The sequence below is a fragment of the Convolutriloba macropyga genome, unplaced genomic scaffold (genome assembly GCF_964194025.1).
Source record: "Convolutriloba macropyga unplaced genomic scaffold, txConMacr16.3 SCAFFOLD_3140, whole genome shotgun sequence".
Taxonomy (NCBI): Eukaryota; Metazoa; Xenacoelomorpha; order Acoela; family Convolutidae; genus Convolutriloba; species Convolutriloba macropyga.
Genome location: NW_027451945.1, coordinates 6,412 through 29,618, shown reverse-complemented (window position 1 = coordinate 29,618; position 23,207 = coordinate 6,412). Strand labels below are relative to the sequence as shown.

The following is a 23,207-nucleotide window of genomic DNA, read 5'->3' as shown; positions in this document are numbered from 1 at the left end:
GAGAGAGAAAGAAAAAAGAGACAGAGAGAGAGAGAGAGAGGAGAGGGAGAGGAGAGAGGGAGAGAGAGAGAGAGAGGAGAGAGAGAGGAGAAAGAAAGAAAGAAAGAGGGAGAGAGAGAGAGAGAGAGAGAGGAGAGAGAGAAAGAAAAAAAGGGACAGAGAGAGAGAGAGAGAGAGAGAGAGAGAGAGAGAGAGGAGAGAGAGGAGAGGAGACGAGAGGAGAGAGAGAGGAGAGAGAGGAGAGAGAGGGAGAGAGATAGATAGATAGATAGATAGAATAGATAGAGAGAAAGAGAGAGAGAGAGAGAGAGAGAGAGAGAGAGGGAAGAGAGAGAGAGAGAGAGAGAGAGAGAGAGAGGAGAAAGCCGACCCTGCGCCAGTTCACAACATAGGTTAGTTTTGTCAACCCAGTGCGCATTTCATGTGGGTACCTTCAGAACCGATTCCGGTCTGAATTGTCTTATATCCACTCTGCGCAAACAAATTAATTTTGAGTTAGCTTGGGTCGTGCGCCTCAGTTTGGGTTATATGAAAACTATGCGTTGAATTTAAGAGTCAAGGATCGACCATGTGTTGACCGAAAGTGTTGCGGGTCAAAATACCGTTCCATTTCATCGCTATTTTTGTTAAGACTGCAAAAAACAATTAATTTAATTCAATCGCCAACTTAGCAAGATGCGTGGAATACCTCTCTTAGACTTTCAAAAAATCTTTTTGATCACTGCACTGAAATTACCGCCTTAATTTTTAAACGGACAGCAATTATTTTTCAAAATTGAAGTTTCTTTATTTTAATTAGGCACCAAATGCACTCCTATTCTACCAAAAGTGGGTACCTCAGAGTTTACAGTTCAGGTTTAACCCTTTAAGTTCGCCATGAAGATTTTTGAGGGACTTACCTTCATAATAAGCCCACATGATTTAATCTTATCCACACGATAATATCGGCTAGGTCTCCATCTAAAGATTTTCGCTTAGCGTTGTGTTTACATACGCAAAGGTTAATTTTGAGAAAATAAATCTATCAATTGCTCCGTTCGCACCATAAAAATATACATTATCCACAATAAAAGTTTAACATCGGTAAATAGTACTCTTAGATTTTACTAAAGAATTAATAAAACTAAACAACAACCCAGTGCCCGTGCGTGGCTTTTATCTGTTTATCACATTGCGCACAAAAAGTCAAGGTTGTCAGGCAAAAAAAAATTATCCACCGAAAATCGCATTAAAGTGACATCCGATGCACAAAAAATTGCTACGAACAAAAAATGCAAAATAAATTGCCCTCAAAAACTCCTGTCATCATTTTTGAAGAAAATTTTTGTGAGTTGAACAGGAATTAACAACTGCAGCTTCGATATTGATACGTTGCCCAAAGGGCAGAAGGATTTCGGCTCATTTTTTGTATGTGAACTTTAAATTTTGTTCATAAGGAAAAGGCAACCGTTTGGTAACCTTTGACACAGGTGGCGCCCCATCCGGCAACCCTGGCTCTATCCCCCCTCCTTGGGCGCTGGTTACGATCAGGAAGTGTGGCAGGGGCTATTTTGGATGAGGTCTGGTTGTAGATTGCTCTCTTTGTCACCACAATTGCCACATCTTCTTCTGACATCTTGTACAGTTGCGTATTTAGCATCACCTGCAATATTAATAATATATTAAACAAGGCGGCTCGTTAATGTGCGTTCGCACATGATGTTCCGACCCGAGCTCATCTACATTTTTGACTAAAATGTCAACCAAATCAAGAGATAACAAAAATAGATGTTTGAGTTTAAAACAATCGTTACACATTCTATCTACTAATTGAATTACTAATGCCATGCTTCATTACAGCACCAACGTGACCTGACATTGAAGAGACTAGAAAAAAAATAGCACCAACAAAATTTTGGCGGCAAAAAATGAATATCTAAATTTAAAAGCACCTGGTAACAACGTCAAAATGCAGTCAGATAAAACCTTAACTACACAAGTTTACCTTTTACTAACTATACAGCAGATGAAAAGTTTTCTTAACGAGACTAGGTAACAAGCCGACAAAAAGAACGAACAGTGAGGCGAAACTTAAAAATTAATCAACATTTTTTGCACCAAGAAAATTCAAAAATCTTAAAAAACATTGGTTTTTAATAAAAAAATCCTTGATAAATTACTAAAAAGTCATTACAAAACCAAAAGCACCCGTCTGTGGTCAGACTATGCCATAGAAACAAACTAAAGAGAAACTCAAAAAATTACAAACGATTTGCGAAAACACAAACCTTTGCTACCATTAAAATCAATACCTATCATCTGAATATGTATTTTTAATTCAGTTGTTATTTCTGCTATTTCAGTTGAAGGATTTATACTGAAAGATTAAATAAGTTTACTTGGGCCACATTTAAAAACCATTGGGATCTGTTATTACGCGATTGTTCTGAAGGAAGAGAAAAAGAAACGCAAAAAATGGCCATTCAATAAACGTTCAGAAAAACGAAACAACAGTGGCACATAATATCAATATATATGTTATTTCTTGAAATGCACGAAATTCGATGGGACATCTGATTGATGAATAGAAGTTAAATTTGACGAAAGGAACCTACGAAAGTACATTTATGTTTGTCATGCATAGGTATTCATTATGAGATCACAGTAAGTATAATGACTATTAAAACAACAAAAAAAAACAGGAGAAAACCAAAAAATCAGTAGAAAAGTGCAAGAAGAACGTGTCGAAGCCATTTAAACCATAAATTTTTGTTTAAAATTTTTTTTGGTCATCCACAGAACATCGTTTTTAAGCTAATGGGAACTGTCAATATTTGGATAATGTGATAAGATTTCAAAAGTAACCAATAATACGTAAAAATCCAAAAAAAATTTTAAAAAATTGAAATTTTTTGTCATTGAAGTCATATAACCAATAGATAGAAGATAAAACCGCTAACCAGTTTAATTTTGGTTGCAGTAGGAAGGAAGAGGGTGCTCTCACCCCTGGACTGACTTACAATTCACTATAATAAGATTATGATTCTTTAATATTCAAAAAAAAATTCGAAAAATTATTTTTTAAGTCTTAACAGCCATTAGCCGCCCCCTCAATGAAATAGACATGTTCACTTAATGCTCATTATGGAACATATTGCACTGTTAGTCAATGAATCCCTACCATAGGACTCCAAAAAAAATAGTAAAACTTCAAAAAGAAATTCAAAATTTCATTCAAAATTACGAAAACTCAGAATCGAAGCCAAAAAAAACATGAGCAATTCCTTGAAAACGACGTTTTTTGTTCATTGCGCTTCATTCGACTATAAAGGAGTTTTGTCATTAATAGAACGTCGATATAAAATGTGACTTGTCTCTAGGTGACTTAAAAAAAGCAAAAAAGAGAAAAGTTTTATTAAAAAAAGGGCTCTCAATTAGAGTTCGATTTTTTTTTGATAGTGAACTTCCCTATGAGACCAGAACTAGTCTTTCTATCGCCTTGCATTCAACTTTTACGAACTCAAAATTTATTCTTTTTATAGAAATTTGAATTAATGTTTTCGTAAAAAAGATCTTAGTTTGAAGAAAATTGTACTAAAAGTGAACAATCATGCTAAAGATCCCATTGTTCACACAAAACTTCAATCCTCGATAACTCCTCGAAAAAAACGAAATCCAAAAAAATCTTTTTACTTTTGAATTCTACGCTGGACCAGCTTTTTAATGATACCACTCACATTTCTCTACGACGAATATATCGATCGGCCAAAATTCACTGAACAAAAAAAAAAAACCCATTTGAGTATATAGTTCCTTCCCCCACAAGTGGGGTCGGAACAAAAATATGGCATATCTGGCTCATTTTTTCACGCTTTGTTGCCTTTTTTATATGTGTTTTGATACATGGGCAATAAAATAACGGTTTTGATAAAGATGTTCTGCAAGGCATAATTTCTCTTCATTTCTGTTTTTTTTTGCCGTATACTTTTGTAATGCAAACTTAAACACCCAAAATGATACATTGATAGTGATTTAAGCAGCCTTTCAGGTCCTTAAAGAGCTGAGACGGTTTAAATTCAGCATAAAACTAATCTTTTTTTTGAGAGTTTTGAGGCCTACAAGCTGAGAAGTTTTTCACTCAAATTCGCAGTTTTTTGTTGATTTAGTCCTAAATTGGCGTTTTTGTCAATTTTGATTAAAATATTATTGATTTATTCAGTTCTCCTCTATAGCAAGCAAGTTTTTCTTATTCGCAAAGATCTCTGCTTTTTTAACATTTTTTCAACGAATACCTATTATTCAACACATTGATCCTAAAAGTATGTAAATTCTGAAGGCTTCTATATTAGCGACTTTTCAAAAAAAAAATTGCTATCTTTGCAAGTCACAAAGATTTCGTCTTTTTGTATTTTTTGTTCTATAGGGACAAGTTAAGCTTTCTCAGTGCTTGAAGCTGGGTTTATGGTAGTTTCTACTAACAAAAGAACTGTTTCGGAAATATCGATAGTTTGAGTTTTAGCTACTATTCTACAAAAATTGCAATTTTCCAACATTTTTTAAAATTGTTTTCATTTCTGAGTTTTCTGTCATAAAAATCTAAATAATAGGCATAATAGTTAAAGACAAAAAATATTTGAAAAGGCAAAAATTTTGCTTGTATGATATTAGCTTCAGGATTTTTAGTAATGCCAATACTTGTGACTTTCTTTAAAGTTTCGAAACTAATTTTGTTTCTTTGGCAGGCGTTTTCCAATTGCGCTGCAATCCTGTATATGATTTTTTTTTATTGTAATCAATCACTTTTGAATTGTATTTCAAGAGATGCCATATTCTTTTAAGAAGTTTTTATTACTTATCCTTATAGTTTTATTGTTGATTCAGTCCTAAACTGACGTTTGCAACCACTCCAATGTAAAATGATTTTGCTATACAAATATTGTTTTCATTTGATGTTCGTATGAGCCAAATATTTGCATTGCCTCAACATTGCCTCAACAAAGTTTTATTTTATTTGGCATTCGCGTCGTATATCCAGGATGATCTCTTGTCCTTCGCAAGTATTGCGTTAGCTAAACTTCCCTTCACAATGATACAGGCGCTGCCTGAGTTAATCAGAACAGGTTTCTGTTTTGGCTCTTTCTATTCGGCGATTTAAGTGTTCTTTTGAGATTGAATGATCCTCTAATGTAACAGTCGCTAAGCAATTAGCATCTGAAAAACACCTTGATTCTAGTTCTGGGTCAAAAATGTTAGACATCTGAATAAATTCTGTATTGGCATCTTGTTGGCTATTTCTGTTCATTGACTCTAGTTTTAGATTTCAGATAGAGATTAATTGCTTTTGGTTTTTCTGCAAAAGTTCGTATGTGATTGACTATAGCACATTATTGCATCTTTTTCCTCAAGCATGACATTTATTCCGATTGTCTAGTGTCCAGCAAAGTCCAAAAGTGTCGACTTTGCTTGACTTTGTCAACTTTTTGTGTGCAGATGAGTTCAAGTTTGATTACAGAGTGTCATTTGCAAATCAGGTGTGTCGAATTAGATTTACTGTCAAATTCAGTGCAGCTGGCTGTATGAGCAACCATTTTCATTTGATTTTAGATCCCTATCTCAAAGTTAATGGCTATTGCACTGCTCAATCCCATTTTATTGTCCTTTTACCAGTTTCCGCTGTATGTCACCACTTTGCTATGAAAACATGATACTGGCGTATTTATCTCCAGGATCACAGTTTTTCTGAAACTTGTTTTAAAATAGCGGAAAACTGCTCAATCGGTTAACCCTTCTGTTGTATACAGGTTGGATGTAAAAATCTGTCAATCATTGTTTTTCGATCTAAAACAAATGATTTATTGAGTAGTCCCCGCAAATCTTCAGTCATTATCTCATCAACCGTAGTGGCTGAAAGTTTTGAGTTGAAAACTAGGCGACCTCCCCTGTCCATACTAAGATACATCAGTGTTGAAAGAGATATCGCCATAACCTTGTTTGTTGACTGCGTCATGGTGTACTAGCTTGTGAACTTTAAGTCAAACACTAATTTGAATTATGGTTTCGTTTAGCGGCACGCAGAATACAGAGGTGTGGATTTTCGAGGCGAAAGCAATCGCTATTATTCAGACTGGTATTTGAAGAGTGTTTGACAACAACTTGAATTCGGCAATGAAAATGAGATTATGACGACAAGTTTGAAATGAGTATGGACAATTGTCAAATATTAATCACAGACTTGCGGGAGAAATAAGTTATGTGAAATTACAAAAGCCATTGCTATATCGGCGGAAATTCCTTTGGAGAACCGATTCTCTGTAAGGTATATATCTTTAGTTCAATTGCCCGCACCTATCAACCTCATCAGCTCTCTTTATTTTTGGAAAAAAGAGATAATTTTTGTGCGACTAGTTTTTATCACTTTCAAGTATTCAGAGATCAAATATTCAATGCAGTTTTTGTTTTGAAAACGTTAACACTAAAATCTCACCAGTGTTAGCAAAATATTCACTACTATTTGTCAACACGCTAATACTGTTTAAATACTTTTTGTTTCTTTTTTCTCAAATTTTTCAAAATCATAAAATCATATTTTTCTGTTGAGCTGATATAGGTCAGCTTGTCAGGTGCAGCAGTTTTTAATTTTTGTTAAATTGTTTAGATTGTTCTTCTAGACTTGTCCTCCTGTCTTTTGTCTGGTTTTGGTAAAAAAAAACGGGAGTATTGTTCGTTTCTTCAACAATTCAAAATTATTAAACAAAAACCAGTTTCAGTTTTAAACTATGGCAAACAGCACCAGCAGAAAAGAGGGCAAAGCCATCAGATTCGTCCAATTTCTCACGGTTTTTTTTCAACGTTGTTTTTGAAAGCAGACATTTTCCTTGATTATTTCCGATTTCGAGTTCGATTAGACATTTCTTTGTTGTTGCTTTTGGACAACAAATCAATATCAGCAACCTAAAATGTTCATGGGGAAAAATGGACCGAACCGCACAATCAACGACATTTGCTTCGTTGGGGGATAGCCAAAAAAGTACACAGGACACAAAACATAACCCAAAACAGCCAGAGTGAAGTATGTGTTTCCCCATCAAATCCTAATCAAGTCAGATTGGAGAAGATGAATTCAACCTCCAGTGCCGTATTCCAGTAGGTACAATTGTTTTTTTCTCTGACAAAAACAAAAGACTTTATTGCAGCAAAAATATTGAACACAGAGGCTCCAAAAATAAAATTCATTATTTGGGATACAATTCAAAAGACGACAAAGTATTAGATTCCAAGTCAATTTGGGCTTATCATAAATTTAAAGCAAAACTCTGAAAACAATCCAGCACAAAGTCAAGAAATCTAATGAGTGCTGCCCAAGAGGAATCCGACGAACTGGTTAGTGACCCCAAACAGCCTTCAAAGGCTGCTCCCCCCAACCTGACAAACAACACGCAACCAGACTTAGAAATTATTCCAAGAACACTTGTTTTCACAATTAGACACGTTCCTGTTGAAGCTCGACTGCGATGGTCGAAGTTCATAGCAGAGATTTGGACAAAATGTCATACGAACCCCACAGATATCGAAAACTGGAAAAACCTTTTGGCCTCGCCCAAATTTATTTTGCGCGCAGCTTCACGTGGAGGTGGAAAACAAAAGTTCCAACACAAAAAACTTGTCAATGGGCGCATTGTTCAGTGGGAGAAGGTGACAGAGGGACTTTATGGAACGAAGCTATTCTGTCCAAAGCAGCCAAAAAAGCAGGAGAAACATCGAGTCATAACGAATATAAAGTGTTGGAGTTAGCGAGGACACTATGTTATCCAGGCCTTTTGGAAAAGCTGCAAAAGTTTAAAGCTCAGAGGGACTTGCATCTTCCAATGAGAAAACCGAAGAAAATCTTTGTTCCCTGCATCCAAAGAACCAATTATACCGGTCAATTATAAGCTGTGCTTGGGATATCAGTTCGCAGAGAGTTGTCAGTAACATGTTATCGGTCCGAGCATGATGTATCCTACGCATCAATCAAACGCCCGTCGTTGCAATAACCCAGAGCAGTCCAGAAAGGCATAGCAAAAAGTCACAAGCCTAATCAACTTCTGCTCAGCTAGTGAATTTCCAAATGACGTTGGCCCAACTTTTTGCAACGTCTCTCTAACAGCTCTGAAGAAAAAGAAATCAGATTTACGACCCATTGCTGTCGGAGAATTTTTCCGCAGTCTTGTGGATAAATGACTTGTTTCCTTTGCAGAGGAGGAAGCATTAGTCCCAATCAAATTGGAGTTGCCATAAGGGGAGCCGCGGAATCCCTTATCCATGCAACAAAACTAATATATGTAGAATGTGGAAAGACAGAATGCTTCGGAGTCCTCTAAAAAGATTTTGAAAATGCTTTCAATTCCATTAAACGACAGGGAATTTTATCAGAATGCCTGAAACAAATACCATGCTTATATTCGTTTGTTAGCTCGTGCTACGCAAAACACAGTTCACTATTCTACAACCGGCAAGCTGTCAAGAGCGAAGGTGGGGTACAACATTGACAACAGGGTGATCTTCTGCTGCCACTTTCATTCTCCTTGGCTCTCATGCCTCCCATTTACTAGATTAAGCAGGAATTCCCCATGCTCATACAGAACTCTTGGCATCTTGACGACGGCATTTTAGTGGGAATTGAAGACGAACTATAGCATAGCTTAGATAATTTGAAAAATGAAAGCATAGACTTGAGCTTTTACGTAAAGACGTCAAAATGTATGCTGTGGTCGCCACAAGCCATGAGCAGGTTGGATCAAAACATTGAGCGTGCTGATCCTGAAGGTTTATTTTGAAACAGTTGGGCGCTAATTGGAACGGAGACTCATCAAGCAAAAAACGTATCCAAGAAGGTGGAGAAAACTGAGTCCCTCCTTGATCGCGAAAAACAAATTGAATGAACCTCATGCAGCTTATGGCATACTTAAAAATTGTATTGTTACTCCTAAAATGTTGTACTCTCTACGCTGAGTTAATGAACCAAGCCCTCCAGTTATTATAGTCTTACTTCATTTTGACAATGCACAGATTGCATAGAAAACATTAATCAGGGGAAACGTTAAGTGCAGCAATTGGAAAAAAGCAAACTGGCCCATCAAGTTTGGTGGATTGGGTTTGAGATGCTCAAGTGACCAACATCTACCTGTTGTTATTAGTTCAGTGGAGACCGTTTCGTCTAAAGTAGAAGCTTTTATTGGGACCCACTCTGGAAAAGGAACATAACGCGAGTTGTCTTGTTGGATTGCAAGATGTAGATTGGAAAATTTAGAAGAAAACTCTTGAAAACTTTGATCAAAAGCCACTCAAAGATCTTTTATCACAGGCAACAAATGTGCGAGAAAGAGCTCGGTTGCAGTCTTTTCTTGCTCCTAATGCAGGTGCTTGGTTAACCACGCCTCCTGATTCCGCATTGGGACTGCACATGGAAGCCAAAGAGTTCCAAAGTTGTGTCAAATATAGGCTGGGTATCCCTATATATGATGCTCCCCGAAATTGTCCCTACCGTGAAAATAGTGTCATCTATATAAACGGGGACCATTCTGTAACACGTGGAGGACGAGGAGATAATATTCATCGTCACGAGCGTTTGAGAGATAAAGTTTTCTTTTGTTGTGTCTGTGCAAATTTGAGCCCTTCGTTGAAAAGAAGAACCACAAGAACCTTAGCAGCAACAACCAATCCCGACCTGCAGACGTTTCTTATCCTCCTGGACACGAGGAAAAGCAGCAGCGCTTGATGTAACAGTGGTGTCATCCCTGCGATCAACAATCATTGCAAATGCGGAGAATACACACGGTTATGCGCTTACATATGATGACGACCGCAAACTAGCTTCTCATAATGCTGACTGCCAATAAGCCGAAGTTAATTTAATGCCGCTGTCATTGGAAGTTCTTGTGGGTCGGTCTGAAACCTCTCCATGGACAATAAAGAGAATAGCTTGTCTGGGGGACGGAAGAAATGCTTTCTTGGAAGCTTCTAGCATTACGATCAACCGATTTTCTCAATCCATTTCAATCCAATTAATGCGTGGGAACGCAATTAAGATAATTACCTGATTCGCATAACTATGACAACAGATGCTTGTACCTGATTAGTGCAGCGTTTTCTCATTAAATGCTGACTTCTCACCCAACTTAAGGGGACTATGGGGTTTCTTTTGTCACTAAATGAGAGGTGACCATAACCGATTGTGTGGTTATGTGAGCGGACGGACTTGTATCAACCAATTAGATTTATGTTGCAAAACTCTGCAAATTACGTTAGATATCAAATGATGAAGAACGGGAAAAGTGTGATATGCTGTGATATGAACAGAGGAGTGATATGCTGCCCAGTGATTTTGACTGATTATTTGCTTGATTACCTAAGATTCAATTGTCCATATTAACTAAATTAAATAAATGATCTGAAAAAAAATTCACTGATTCCTCAATTTGACAAGATCTTTGACTGCACAGGATTTAACAGCAATAATATTAGAGCATTGTAAAATTTGTTTTGTGTTGGGAATGGACATGGTTTTTTTCTAGTTTTTTTTCAGCAACATCTCTTTTGCTATTATTTAAGTCTTCAAAGAAATCACAAGAAGAATTTTTTTCATTCTACAACATTGTTAAGGGGATAGTCACTAAATATACATAATTTGTTCATAGTGAAAACCTTTTATTATTGATTTGGTCACACATGTAGCGGTGGTTTTTCTACAAGAGTCTCCGCTAGAGCACATCTTGCATATTTTTCAGAAATTTTGGCAACAAATCTGGTAAAACTCAAATTCCTTTTTGCTTTCTAGAGTAATATTTTGAAACCCATGTATTAAGATTTGGAATCTTAGCCCATAATATTAAGAACGGCTCCAACCTGCGCTTCGGTGCTTTTCAAGACTGTTTTCTATTAATCAGGAAATTGCATTAGTCATCAGCGCATACTCAAGAAGTACATTTGCACGCACACAAAATTAGTGAATAGATCTCCCTAAACAAGTTTGTACGGGATATGGATATCAAATGCCGACGTTAACACGATTGGTGATAATTGAACTTGCTTATCGGAAGCTTTTGTTGACTCAGCTGGTTGCCTGAAAAAGTTTTGATGTCAGTGTCGTCCTTTGAAGTTACGAAAACAGCTGGTCTGGAAGCATTATTTGAGCCCAATTGAACTTCAACTCACTTCATCGAAAATTTTCTCCCTGTAGAGCACTATTACAATAGGGCTTACATAACTGCATTTTTTGATGTCAAAAAGTTTGAAATTTATGTTGTAAATCAGTTTTCATAGTGTGCATACAAGTTTCCAACGGCATATGAGTAAATTTGTTGTCAAGTTTCTGCCTTTTTCACGTAAATTTCCTCTAAAATCTTTGTTTTCCGTTTTACTGCGAAAAAATTGCTCAAAAGTGGTCAATTGAAAAGAAAATTCTGACTAAGTGTACATATTTCCTGAATGAATTTCCTAACACTTCTAAAGTTCCACCCACGAGGCATCATATGACACGTATATTATTAATTAATAAATAAGTATTCATTAAATAAGTACCTTATTACTTATATAGAATAGATTTATTTTTCCGGTCGTTTATTATCTTACTTATTGGATTATATACCAACACTAAAGGTCACCATGGACTTGTCAATTGCTACGTCTATTTCTGTTTCGTTAAGTTCATTGTCTCGTTTGATAACATGAATTCAAGTTCGTCTCTTAGTCTTCAACTGAATGTTTCGAAGAATAATTTAACCAATTAGCTCAATTCAATTCAATTGCAGTTAAATCTGCCCGTAGATTTCTGAAGAATAATCAGACAACCCTTTTTTAAAGAACCTTGAAACTAGAAAACTAGAGCACTCTTTCCTGCTGTCATTCTAGGAATAGACATCACCCCAAACAAACGTATTCTGGGAAAAATATATATCTAAGTTCTGTCTAGGTTTTTTTTGCCGAAGCAGGTACAGAATACCGAAGTATAAAGGGAACCAAAACCGAGTACAGTAAGACTTCCTAGTAAACCAACTGAGGAAACAGCAGATCGGACAAACAAACCAGCGGAAATGAGACAGTGAGAAAAGGAACCAATTTGAAATTACACAATGGGACAAAGAATGTCAAAGGATCCGTTATATTGAAGTGGAGTCTTATGTAACGGTCGACCTTGGGATGAAGCAGCAACAACAAAGACTAATTTGTTACAAAACCTAAACATTGAAAATGAGGGCCGAAGAAAATTCCAGAGGAAATTCCCACATGTAGATGTCGAAATCGCTGATTTCAGTCTTCTGGGATAACTTGAAGTACATAACTGTTCATAAATGCAATATTGGTTTCAGCAGAGTTTGTCTGTTAACAGGAAAACAGAAACGAGATCAAAATCTAATGCATTTTAACTGTTTTTGGAAGAAACAAGCAAAGTTTTGTAAATTTGGAACACTAGAAGACGAATTTTTGCGAGAAATTATCACATATGCTGAAAAATGAGATCCAACTCGAGCCAATAAAAAAATAGATCATAAAGAAGCATTTCAACTCTCAAACACGAACTAAGTCAAAGGAACCTAGAAAAAAATTACATAGCTAACAACTCAATTTCAGTAAAACAAAACCCGGAGACAAAACAGCATGTGGGAAATGGTTGAACTAAGAGCACAGACAAGCAAGCCCGGCAATAGGGCCAACAAAATGAAACAAATGTGGTTTACCACACGACATCGCCCATAGGTGCAAGACACAACCTCAAAACAGGATGATGCTAAGAAATCAAAAACGGTTGCTCAGGCCAAGCAAGATAACAGATATGGAAATTCCGAGCAGCACAAAGACAACAGTCTGGATCAAAAGATTTAGTGATCCTTAAAAAAATAATGGAGGACGATGGATATAGTCAACGTGAACAACGAAGATGTAGATCATATAAAGAACATAACAATCACGGTAAACTACATTAAGGCGCGCATCTTTCTCAGTTCCGTTCTTTCTCATTGCAGTCACGATTTTTCCTGAAGACCTTGAAACACAACTACAAAACAGACAGAAAGACAGGAGGCAAGAAAAAATCGATCCGTGATTAAAATCACACGCTGATGAATAAATCAAATTTATTGAAAAATTGTTTACCTCACTCACATTGATTTATTGGGTAACACCGACAGGGGAGTTTCAAGAGGTGGAAGAAGAGAACATAACCGACTAACGTCGGGCGAATTGCTCTCAAACGACCGGCGAGCGGTTAGCTTTGTCAGTAGCTAGCCACGGGGGGGGGGGGTGCACCGGGTTCTGATGGGGGGCAACACTGGGCTGGGGGGGGGGCAACAGCGCGGTGGGGGGTGGAGGCAATAGGGGGGGGGGGTTAACAGGGGGGTCTCAACCTCTAAGAACCGCCCTTCACACCATAAATATAAGTATAAGTCTCCAAAACAGTTTGAGCTGTGAAACAGAGCTGAAAGGCTCTAAGAGCACTTAATGCCCGCTGGGCGCTACCTGTTTATCCCGTTTTTGAGGACGAAAAGTCAAAAGCGTCAGACGAAAAATCGGTCAAGCGAAGAATCGCAAAAAAATACCGACATGACTAATATAATTGCTACAAACTTCGTTTGAGAGCAATTAAAAAGCCAGTCTTTTGCAGGAACGAACTCAAAAATTAAACATAACCGACTAACGTAGGAAGAATTGCTCTCGAACGACTAGTGGGAGCTCTAATCAATTGCAACCTGCTTCAATCGAGGGGGGAGGAGGAGGGAGGGAGGGGGAGTCTACGAGCCTAAATGATACTAAGAAGTTAAATAGTGGGCTTCAAATAACCACATTAGAGGGGAACCTATACCACTATTAAGATTTAAAGTAAAAAATGGCACCAGTTTCGGCGCACTTTTCGTTTGACTTTTAGAATTATATTGCCGCCCACTAAATTCAGCTGCTTGAAATTGCTATTGAGGGAGAACTGTAGATCACGCGAAACGCAAAAAGTCAAGGGCGTAAAAGCCACTCGAAAAATCAAAATGTTTAAGCGAAAATTTTGCATAAAGAAAAGACACACACTTTTACAATAATTGCTATGAACTTCGTTCAAGAGCAATTGATAATAATCAATCATACAACAGAGCTCTGAAGGTGAGAAATATAATTACAATATTGATCAAAACGCCAACAATTTCCACAAAGTTGTTTATAAATTTTCCCAGGTTTTAGTTTCTTGAGCTAAAGTATGCGCACAGACAATTTCTTCTTCACCCGGAAACAAAAAACAATGTAAACTTAACATAGTTGGAGGCCAAGCCACCGGGACATACAGACTTCTAACAAGATTTTATGAACTAACAGACACGCTAGGGTGGGCCATCTGCAAAAGAACGAGCAGCGCCAGAACGACAAAAAGGAGAAAAGAGACGAGACAAAAAACACTTGAAAGAATTTCTGAATTCCTACTCCATGAGACGTCTACGGAATACACATCAGCACGGAAAATCTTTATTCGGTAACACGGGAAATCTGCCAAGCTAAACCGAAACTCTGATTGGCTGGCTCAAGCAGGCGATCTATCACAAAAAACAATCCAGTTGGCAGATCTTATACCCAGCAAGCAACCCTGAAACACGAAATAAAACAAAACACAACCACCTTGAAGTAACCGTAGCCAATAAACTCGTTAAACACAAAATCAACTCCAACTCAGTGTGGAATAGTTATCGGGCCTACGAAAGAGAGCACTCCACTCCAATCACAGCAGCCAAGAAAACAAGAGGACTCATTTGTAGAAAATGCAACTGAAAATGCTGATGAAGATACTTCTTCGGACTAGGATTTGAAATCAGACTCAAAACCTGTATATTGAAAATATAATTTTGAGAATACCTCCAAACTTAGGCACTGTCTTTGAATCCATTGTGATGGGTTCTTACTTAATATCAATGCACTTATTCTGCTTCACTACATAACCGGTTCTCTCAACATTTGAACAATTTTGTTCTGTGAAATGTGGTATCGGATGACGCTTACGCTATCAATTCACATACGTTCATAATATTGACATAAATTTTGAATGTTTTGATCACATGCATTCAAAATTGTCTCCCAGTTTTCAACCGTAAGTTTTGAAGATTGAATTAGATAGATTAGCTTAATTCACGTCACGTGCATTGAAATTAGCCAGTAGCTTTCTGAAGAATTAATTTGACCAAGAAATTTTGTTTCACTTCATGAAAAGAAGCGCACAGTATCGACCCTGAAAATGTTTTAACTGCGGCTTTTTTAGTTACGTTTTTATGCACTCTGTGCAAAAGGTCTCTATTTCAGGGAAAATAGCGAGGGCAAACGAATTTTGGTTGTGTAGCCTAAAGATTTCTTTTTGGGTGATCTCACAGTAGATCGAATCAGACCTCCAGGATAGCAGTCGGATACCATAATCACTAAACTGGCTTAGAGAATCAACCGCATACAATCTGTATATCGGTATACTAGCAATAAACTTACTTCACTTTGGAATGAGAACCATTAAAATCACTCAAAACGAAGAAATGCAGCGTGAAAAATCATTTGAGAAGTCACACAAGGTTCCTTATCAAATGCGTAAAATTGGACAATCAACAGTTTTGGATATAAAAAAGACCAACACGTTTAAAGTCATTGCTTCAAAATTCGTTCGAGAGCAATTGAAAAAGCCTTGTCGTCATTAGCTTGGCGAAACAAAAAACACACTCAAAGAGCTAAAACAGTGCTTCAATTAGCTTTTGCTTAGATATCTGGAACAAGAGGCATGGAGGTCATTAAGCGCAAGAATAGAAAAAAAACGCTTACAACTGTGAGCTGTTCATCATTATAGCTAGAAATTAGCAGATGGCAAGAAATTAAGTGCAATGGCTTAGTAGATGTTGCTGTCTCAAAAAGATAGTAAAAGGGGACCGGGAAAACAAAATTGTTCTCATTTTGTTATTTGCTGCTAGGAAATAACAACTTGTCTAATCTTTTGCTGCTCCTGTTAGCTGCTTTTAACTAATCTTTATTTGGAGAGACAAACACTCAATTGATCGCATCTCCTTGAGTTACATTTTTATAGGACATTTTTGAGAATCCGGAAAATCGGAGGCGGTCAAGCAAGCCGATAGGCAAGCAAGCCGAATTTTGAAATAGAGGTCAAGTGAATCGAAAAAATTTGGGATACCCGTATTTTAAGTTGACCCTGGCGGGCCGGTGGGCGCGCTTCGAGCGCGTCGCCCGCGGTTTCCGGATTACATCCCACTGCGGATGAGAGGCATGGCCATGGACAGCGGTCCGCTGAGGCCCGTACCCACTAGATTCTAAAAATTGACGTATTTTTGTTTCTTTGGTGCACTGGAATACAATATGCACTGCAATACTACGCGCAGTGTTGATTGTTACGGCTAACAATGTATTATTTCTGATAGATTACATAACTATTACATGACTTTCGCCTTACTTTTCTGTCGGCTTACTTTTACTTCTGCTTCCTTTGCGTTTGCCCGGAAAATCACATGTGACTAAAAACTTGATCGCCCAAATGAACGAAATACTCGCTGAGCTAAGACTAAAAAGGACGTCATGCATACATTTCAGTAGTATATGAATGCATGGTTGTACAGAAAGTGGAATTGAAGTAAGCTGACGTCATACAAAAAAGCATAGTAGGAAAAAACCCGAATTACAATCCAAAAAATTGCATTAATTAATGACGCGACTATAAACATTATTCTAGCAACATCAGATGTGGCAGCCAACAAAGCAGATGGAACTTCTGCGAAACTTCGATGAAAAATTGAGCAAAAATTTAAAAATTACCTCATACATTACCTGTTAAACATATGACTTACGTTTCGAGAATTTAATATAACTCACAGAGCTGGATTATATTTAGTTTTTGAACTCAATTCCACTTCAAACTTTAAAAAAAAATCATTCTTTTGTGTTCAAATCATGGAAAATGGAAAGATGAAAAAGATTAAGATAGAGAACTGACCATGAATCTCTCAGTGTTATCTGCCTTCTCATTTTTAATTTGGTTCTTAATTGACTCTTCGCCAAAGTAGAGAGTGAGTCTGTCTGCCTGATAATCCACACAGTGTCTAGCTGTTAAGATAGCGTACTGGTTCAGAATAGCCCCAGCACACACTTGGTACCCCTGCTGGCCGTATCCGGCTTGGATTCGTACAAGCCAAGGGCTTGTTTCTATTTTGGAAGCTTTTCCATGAAGCACAAAGGACACTACTGGGCTCCCAAACCCCCCCCCCCCCCCACACACACACACACACACAAAAACACACTCACACACAAACTCACACTCTCTCACACTCACACATATAAAATATGCACATACTCAACCCCCCCCCCCCCCCACACACACACACACACACACACACACACACTTACACAAACACACACACACACACACACAAACACACACACACACACACACACACACACACACGTACACACAGACGCGCACACATTTATGCTTGCTAAGTTTCATTGTTGTTGCAAATGCTATATTGTCAAGGCGATTCCATTATGGAGGAGGGGGTGAATTTGGAGTGAGAACGCTTTATAAACGGAAAAAGTCCCTATTTTTACAGCTACTCCGTTGATTATTTTCCGCCCAATAAAAGGGTTGTAAAAGTAGGCCTGCAATCCAACAAAGTTAACCATTTATTAGAAAATGAACACAATTGTCTTAATTCCTCTCAATATATAGTCGTTTAAATTGGGGAATTAGGTTTATCCGCACAAATATCTTTACTGTTCTTTAGAGTTAAGCACGAGACATTACTACCAATAGTACAAAAATAATTTAAAACACCATTACGTGACCAATGTCCGAAAAGTCGTGTATATATGCTCAATTTTGTCGGGCATTTTAATGACCCATGTATTCAGATTAGAGTTGTAAGTGTGTTTGGAAACAAGTAATACTAGGCTGATTTAGTTCAAAATTTCTTAAAAATTGGATTTATATAAACTCACTTTTCACAAAGCGTGTTTTTGGGGCATAACCTGAAAACTTGGGAAATCTTTCCTCGCTAGTTTCCACGCCATAATATGTTAGTTTCCTCTTTATAAGTAGCTATTTCCAAAAAATTATGAAAGTCTCAATTAGACCAAAAATGACAGAAAACTCAATTGAAGATCAATTTCCCAAATGGTGGAAAAATTTCCTTCTCGATATTAATTGCGGATTAAGAGGACAATTAGCAGTTTTGCAACTACACCTATCAAGGCGCACATTAACAATTAAGTCTTTGCTTTGGTCGCAAATAACTACAAATAAATTTGGGGCAACAAAGTTATGGGCTAATTACATGTAAAAAGTGAATATTAGTGACAAAATTTAAGTTTGTTCCACGATATAAGTAACTTATTTCAACATTTTGCTTAACTTTATTCCAACGTTGAAAATGGTATATGAATCGCGACAACTGGGGATACAACTTTGTCAAACGATTCAACAAAATGCAAAACTTTATGATATATGTCTTTCTGGATATTGGCCACGTAACGGCTCAGGAAAAGAGATCGGGATTGGTAAACAACTTTGGCTACAAACATGAATTGTTTCCACTTTATAAGTAGCTATTTCCAAAAAATTATGAAAGTCTCAATTAGACCAAAAATGACAAAAAACTCAATTGAAGATCAAATTCCCAAATGTTGGAAAACTCAGTTGAAGATCAATTTCCCAAATGGCGGTCAAAGAAGTCTCTTTTTTTCTAAACAGTTTCCTTCTTTCTATGTGAACAGTAACAAGAATACAAAACCAATTCAGAGCGTCTAAACTGTCAAAGTCGAAAAAAACAAGCATGATTTGTAATCATTATAATCAAAAACTAACAACATGTTAAAGATGACTGTCTTTTACCTTAATTTTTTTCTTTCTGTATGAACAAGAAGAAAAGAAGAAAACAACACCAAATAAAAGTGTCTAAAACGGTAAAAAATCAAAACTAATGAACTGCTTGGCAAACGATTCACTCGAACAAAAATTTTGCTCACTTACCGAACTCTGTCATGTTTAAATTTACTTCTTTCTCTCCATCCCTCCCTCGTTCCCTCCCTCTCCTCTTTCTCCTCTCTCTCTCTCTCTCTCTCTCTCTCTCTCTCTATCTCTCTCTCTCTCTCTCTCTCTCTCTCTCTCTCTCTCTCTTTCTCTTTCTCTCTCTCTCTCTCTCTCTCTCTCTCTCCTTCTTTCTCTTTCTTACACAAATTTATGATCAAAAACATCTCTCTCGATTTCCCTGCTTTTGATTTTTGCTCAGCAGATTGACCTAAACTCTTGTTTCCGTGAGTTATACATCCTTATCAACTGACACTTTACTGACTAAAAAGACTAGGATCAGGATAACTTGTGTCCAAGTCGTTAAAGAACAAATATTTACTAAAGTTTCTCCTCGAGTCGTAGGACAACTATAGCAAAAGCATTTGTTTTAATAGGTTGGTGAAAACCTGTATACTCTCTAAACTCCTCTTCGTTTTGTAAAAAGACGCACACGACTACAATAATTTATGCTTCACACTACATTCTAGGGAAGTTAAAAAAGATCAGGAGTACAAAATCAGATCTCTTTTCAACTGCCCTAGAATGTAGTGTGAAGCATAAATTATTGTAGTCGTGTATTTGCAAACATTTTTGTTCGACAAACATCACTTGTAGTTTACACTGGGATGTGATAAATGGTTAACTTATGCCGGCCTTCAGAATAAGTGGACAAGTGTTGTCTGTTATTGCATCCATTGGGTTCGTATCTTGACAGTATTCTCGAATTGGACACTCCGTCGAGTTTTCCGAGCGACGTCCTGCCTCGCAGACAAATGCCAACTTGGAAGAACATGGAATCTGATTTTGGAACTGCTTCTTTTAAGAAACAATTTTTTTATAAAGATTTGGATTGCAATCGACTATACTTGCTAGAAGTTCTGGATCCGATTGAGGGGGGCGGGGTCCGGGTCGAATGTCCTCCCTAAAATCCTCCCATTTTGATGTAAGAATGGGGGGGGGGGCGGGGGGGGGGGAATTTGTCTATGGGGGGGATTTGTCTATGGGGGGGGGTAAAATTGATGTAAGAGTGTGGGGGTAATTTGTACAGAGGGTTAAAATGATGTAAGAGTTGGGCTGCAATGAGAGGAATTTTAAGAAATTACCCCCCCTGACTGAAATTGCCATGTAAGAGTGGGCTGCAATGGGCTGCAATGGGAGGAATTTTAAGGAATTACCCCCATGAATGAAATTGTCATGTAAGAGTGGGCTGCAATGGGCTGCAATGGGAGGACTTTTAAGGAATTACCCCATGACTGAAATTGTCATGTAAGAGTGGGCTGCAATGGGCTGCAATGGGAGGACTTTTAAGGAATTACCCCCCCCCCCGCCTGACTGAAATTGCCATGTAAGAGTGGGCTGCAATGGGCTGCAATGGGAGGACTTTTCAGGAATTACCCCCCGACTGAAATTGTCATGTAAGAGTGGGCTGCAATGGACTGCAATGGAGGAGTTTTCAGGAATTAACCCCATGAATGAAATTGTCATGTAAGAGTGGGCTGCAATGGGCTGCAATGGGAGGACTTTTAAGGAATTACCCCATGACTGAAATTGTCATGTAAGAGTGGGCTGCAATGGGCTGCAATGGAGGACTTTTAAGGAATTACCCCCCCTGACTGAAATTGCCATGTAAGAGTTGGCTGCAAAGGGCTGCAATGGGAGGACTTTAAAGGAATTACCCCCCTGACTGAAATTGTCATGTAAGAGTTGGCTGCAATGGGCTGCAATGGAGGAATTTTAAGGAATTACCCCCCCTGACTGAAATTGCCATGTAAGAGTTGGCTGCAATGGGCTGCAATGGGAGGACTTTTAAGGAATTACCCCCCATGACTGAAATTGCCATGTAAGAGTGGGCTGCAATGGGCTGCAATGGGAGGACTTTTCAGGAATTACCCCTCTGACTGAAATTGCCATGTAAAAGTGGGCTGCAATGGGCTGCAATGGGAGGAGTTTTCAGGAATTACAACCCCATGACTGAAATTGTCATGTAAGAGTGGGCTGCAATGGGCTGCAATGGGAGGAATTTTAAGGAATTACCCCCTGACTGAAATTGTCATGTAACAGTTGGCTGCAATGGGCTGCAATGGGAGAAATTTTAAGGAATTACCCCCCCCCCTGACTAAAATTGCCATGTAAGAGTTGGCTGCAATGGGCTGCAATGGGAGGTGTTTTCAGGAATTACCCCCCATGACTGAAATCGCCATGTAAGAGTGGGCTGCAATGGGCTGCAATGGGAGGACTTTTAAGGAATTACCCCCCATGACTGAACTTGTCATGTAAGAGTGGGCTGCTATGGGCTGCAATGGGAGGACTTTTTAAGGAATTGCACCCCCTGACTGAAATTGCCATGTAAGAGTGGGCTGCAATGGGGGGTAAAATTGTGTAAGAGTGAGGGGGTAATTTGTTCAGAGGGGTAAAATGATGTAAGAGTTGGGCTGCATTGAGAGGAATTTTAAGGAATTACCCCCCCTGACTAAAATTGCCATGTAAGAGTGCGCTGCAATGGGCTGCAATGGAGGACTTTTCAGGATTACCCACCTGACTGAAATTGCCATGTAAGAGTGGGCTGCAATGGTTTGCAATGGGAGGAGTTTTCAGGAACTACCCCCATGACTGAAATTGTCATGTAAGAGTGGGCTGCAATGGGCTGCAATGGGAGGACTTTTAAGGAATTACCCCCCATGACTGAAATTGTCATGTAAGAGTGGGCTGCAATGGACTGCAATGGGAGGACTTTTAAGGAATTACCCCCCCCCCCCGACTGAAATTGCCATGTAAGAATTGGCTGCAATAGGCTGCAATTGGAGGGACTTTGAAGGAATTACCCCCTGACTGAAATTGCCATGTAAGAGTTGGCTGCAATGGGCTGCAATGGGAGGAATTTTAAGGAATTACCCCCCCCCCCCCTGACTGAAATTGCCATGTAAGAGTTGGCTGCAATGGGCTGCAATGGGAGGACTTTTAAAGAATTACCCCCCATGACTGAAGTTGCCATGTAAGAGTGGGCTGCAATGGGCTGCAATGGGAGGACTTTTCAGGAATTACCCCTCTGACTGAAATTGCCATGTAAAAGTGGGCTGCAATGGGCTGCAATGGGAGCACTTTTAAGGAATTACCCCCCTGACTGAAATTTCTATGTAAGAGTTGGCTGCAATGGGCTGCAATGGGATGTGTTTTCAGGAATTACCCCCCATGACTGAAATTGTCTTGTAAGAGTGGGCTGCAATGGGCTGCAATGGGAGGAATTTTAAGGAATTAAACCCCATGATTGAAATCGCCATGTAAGAGTGGGCTGCAATGGGCTGCAATGGGAGGACTTTTAAGGAATTATCCCCCATGACTGAACTTGTCATGTAAGAGTGGGCTGCAATGGGCTGCAATGGGAGGACTTTTGAGGAATTGCACCCCCTGACTGAAATTGCCATGTAAGAGTGGGCTGCAATGGGGGGTAAAATGGTGTAAGAGTGAGGGGGTAATTTGTTCAGAGGGGTAAAATGATGTAAGAGTTGGGCAGCAATGAGAGGAATTTTAAGGAATTACCCCCCTGACTGAAATTGCCATGTAAGAGTGGCTGCAATGGGCTGCAATGGGAGGACTTTTAAAGAATTACCCCCCATGACTGAAATTGTCATGTAAGAGTGGGCTGCAATGGGCTGCAATGGGAGGACTTTTAAGGAATTACCCCCCCCCCCCCCTGACTGAAATTGTCATGTAAGAGTTGGCTGCAATGGGCTGCAATGGGACGACTTTAAAGGAATTACCCCCCCTGTCTGAAATTGCCTTGTAAGAATTGGCTGCAATGGGCTGCAATGGGAGGACTTTTCAGGAATTACCCCTCTGACTGAAATTGTCATGTAAAAGTGGGCTGCAATGGGCTGCAATGGGAGGAGTTTTCAGGAATTACCCCCCATGACTAAAATTGTCATGTAAGAGTGGGCTGCAATGGGCTGTAATGGGAGGAATTTTAAGGAATTACCCCCTGACTGAAATTGCCATGTAAGAGTTGGGTGCAATGGGCTGCAATGGGAGAACTTTTAAGGAATTACCCCCCCCCCCACCTGACTGAAATTGCCATGTAAGAGTTGGCTGCAATGGGCTGCAATGGGAGGACTTTTCAGGAATTACCCCTCTGACTGAAATTGTCACGTAAAAGTGGGCTGCAATGGGCTGCAATGGG

At 38.7% G+C, this 23,207-nt stretch overlaps 1 protein-coding gene across 1 annotated transcript; it reads right to left on the bottom strand.

Annotated features, from left to right (window-relative positions):
• Positions 1-1,458: 1,458 nt before the first annotated feature.
• Positions 1,459-19,849, bottom strand: LOC142357067 (factor V activator-like; the record flags this gene model as incomplete). The annotated part of the gene is made up of 4 exons (XM_075408782.1): positions 1,459-1,642; positions 16,964-17,179; positions 17,572-17,625; positions 19,688-19,849. Coding segments are annotated over 4 exons (616 nt in total), but the record flags the coding sequence as incomplete, so codon positions are not given.
• Between the last annotated feature and the right edge of the window lie 3,358 nt (positions 19,850-23,207).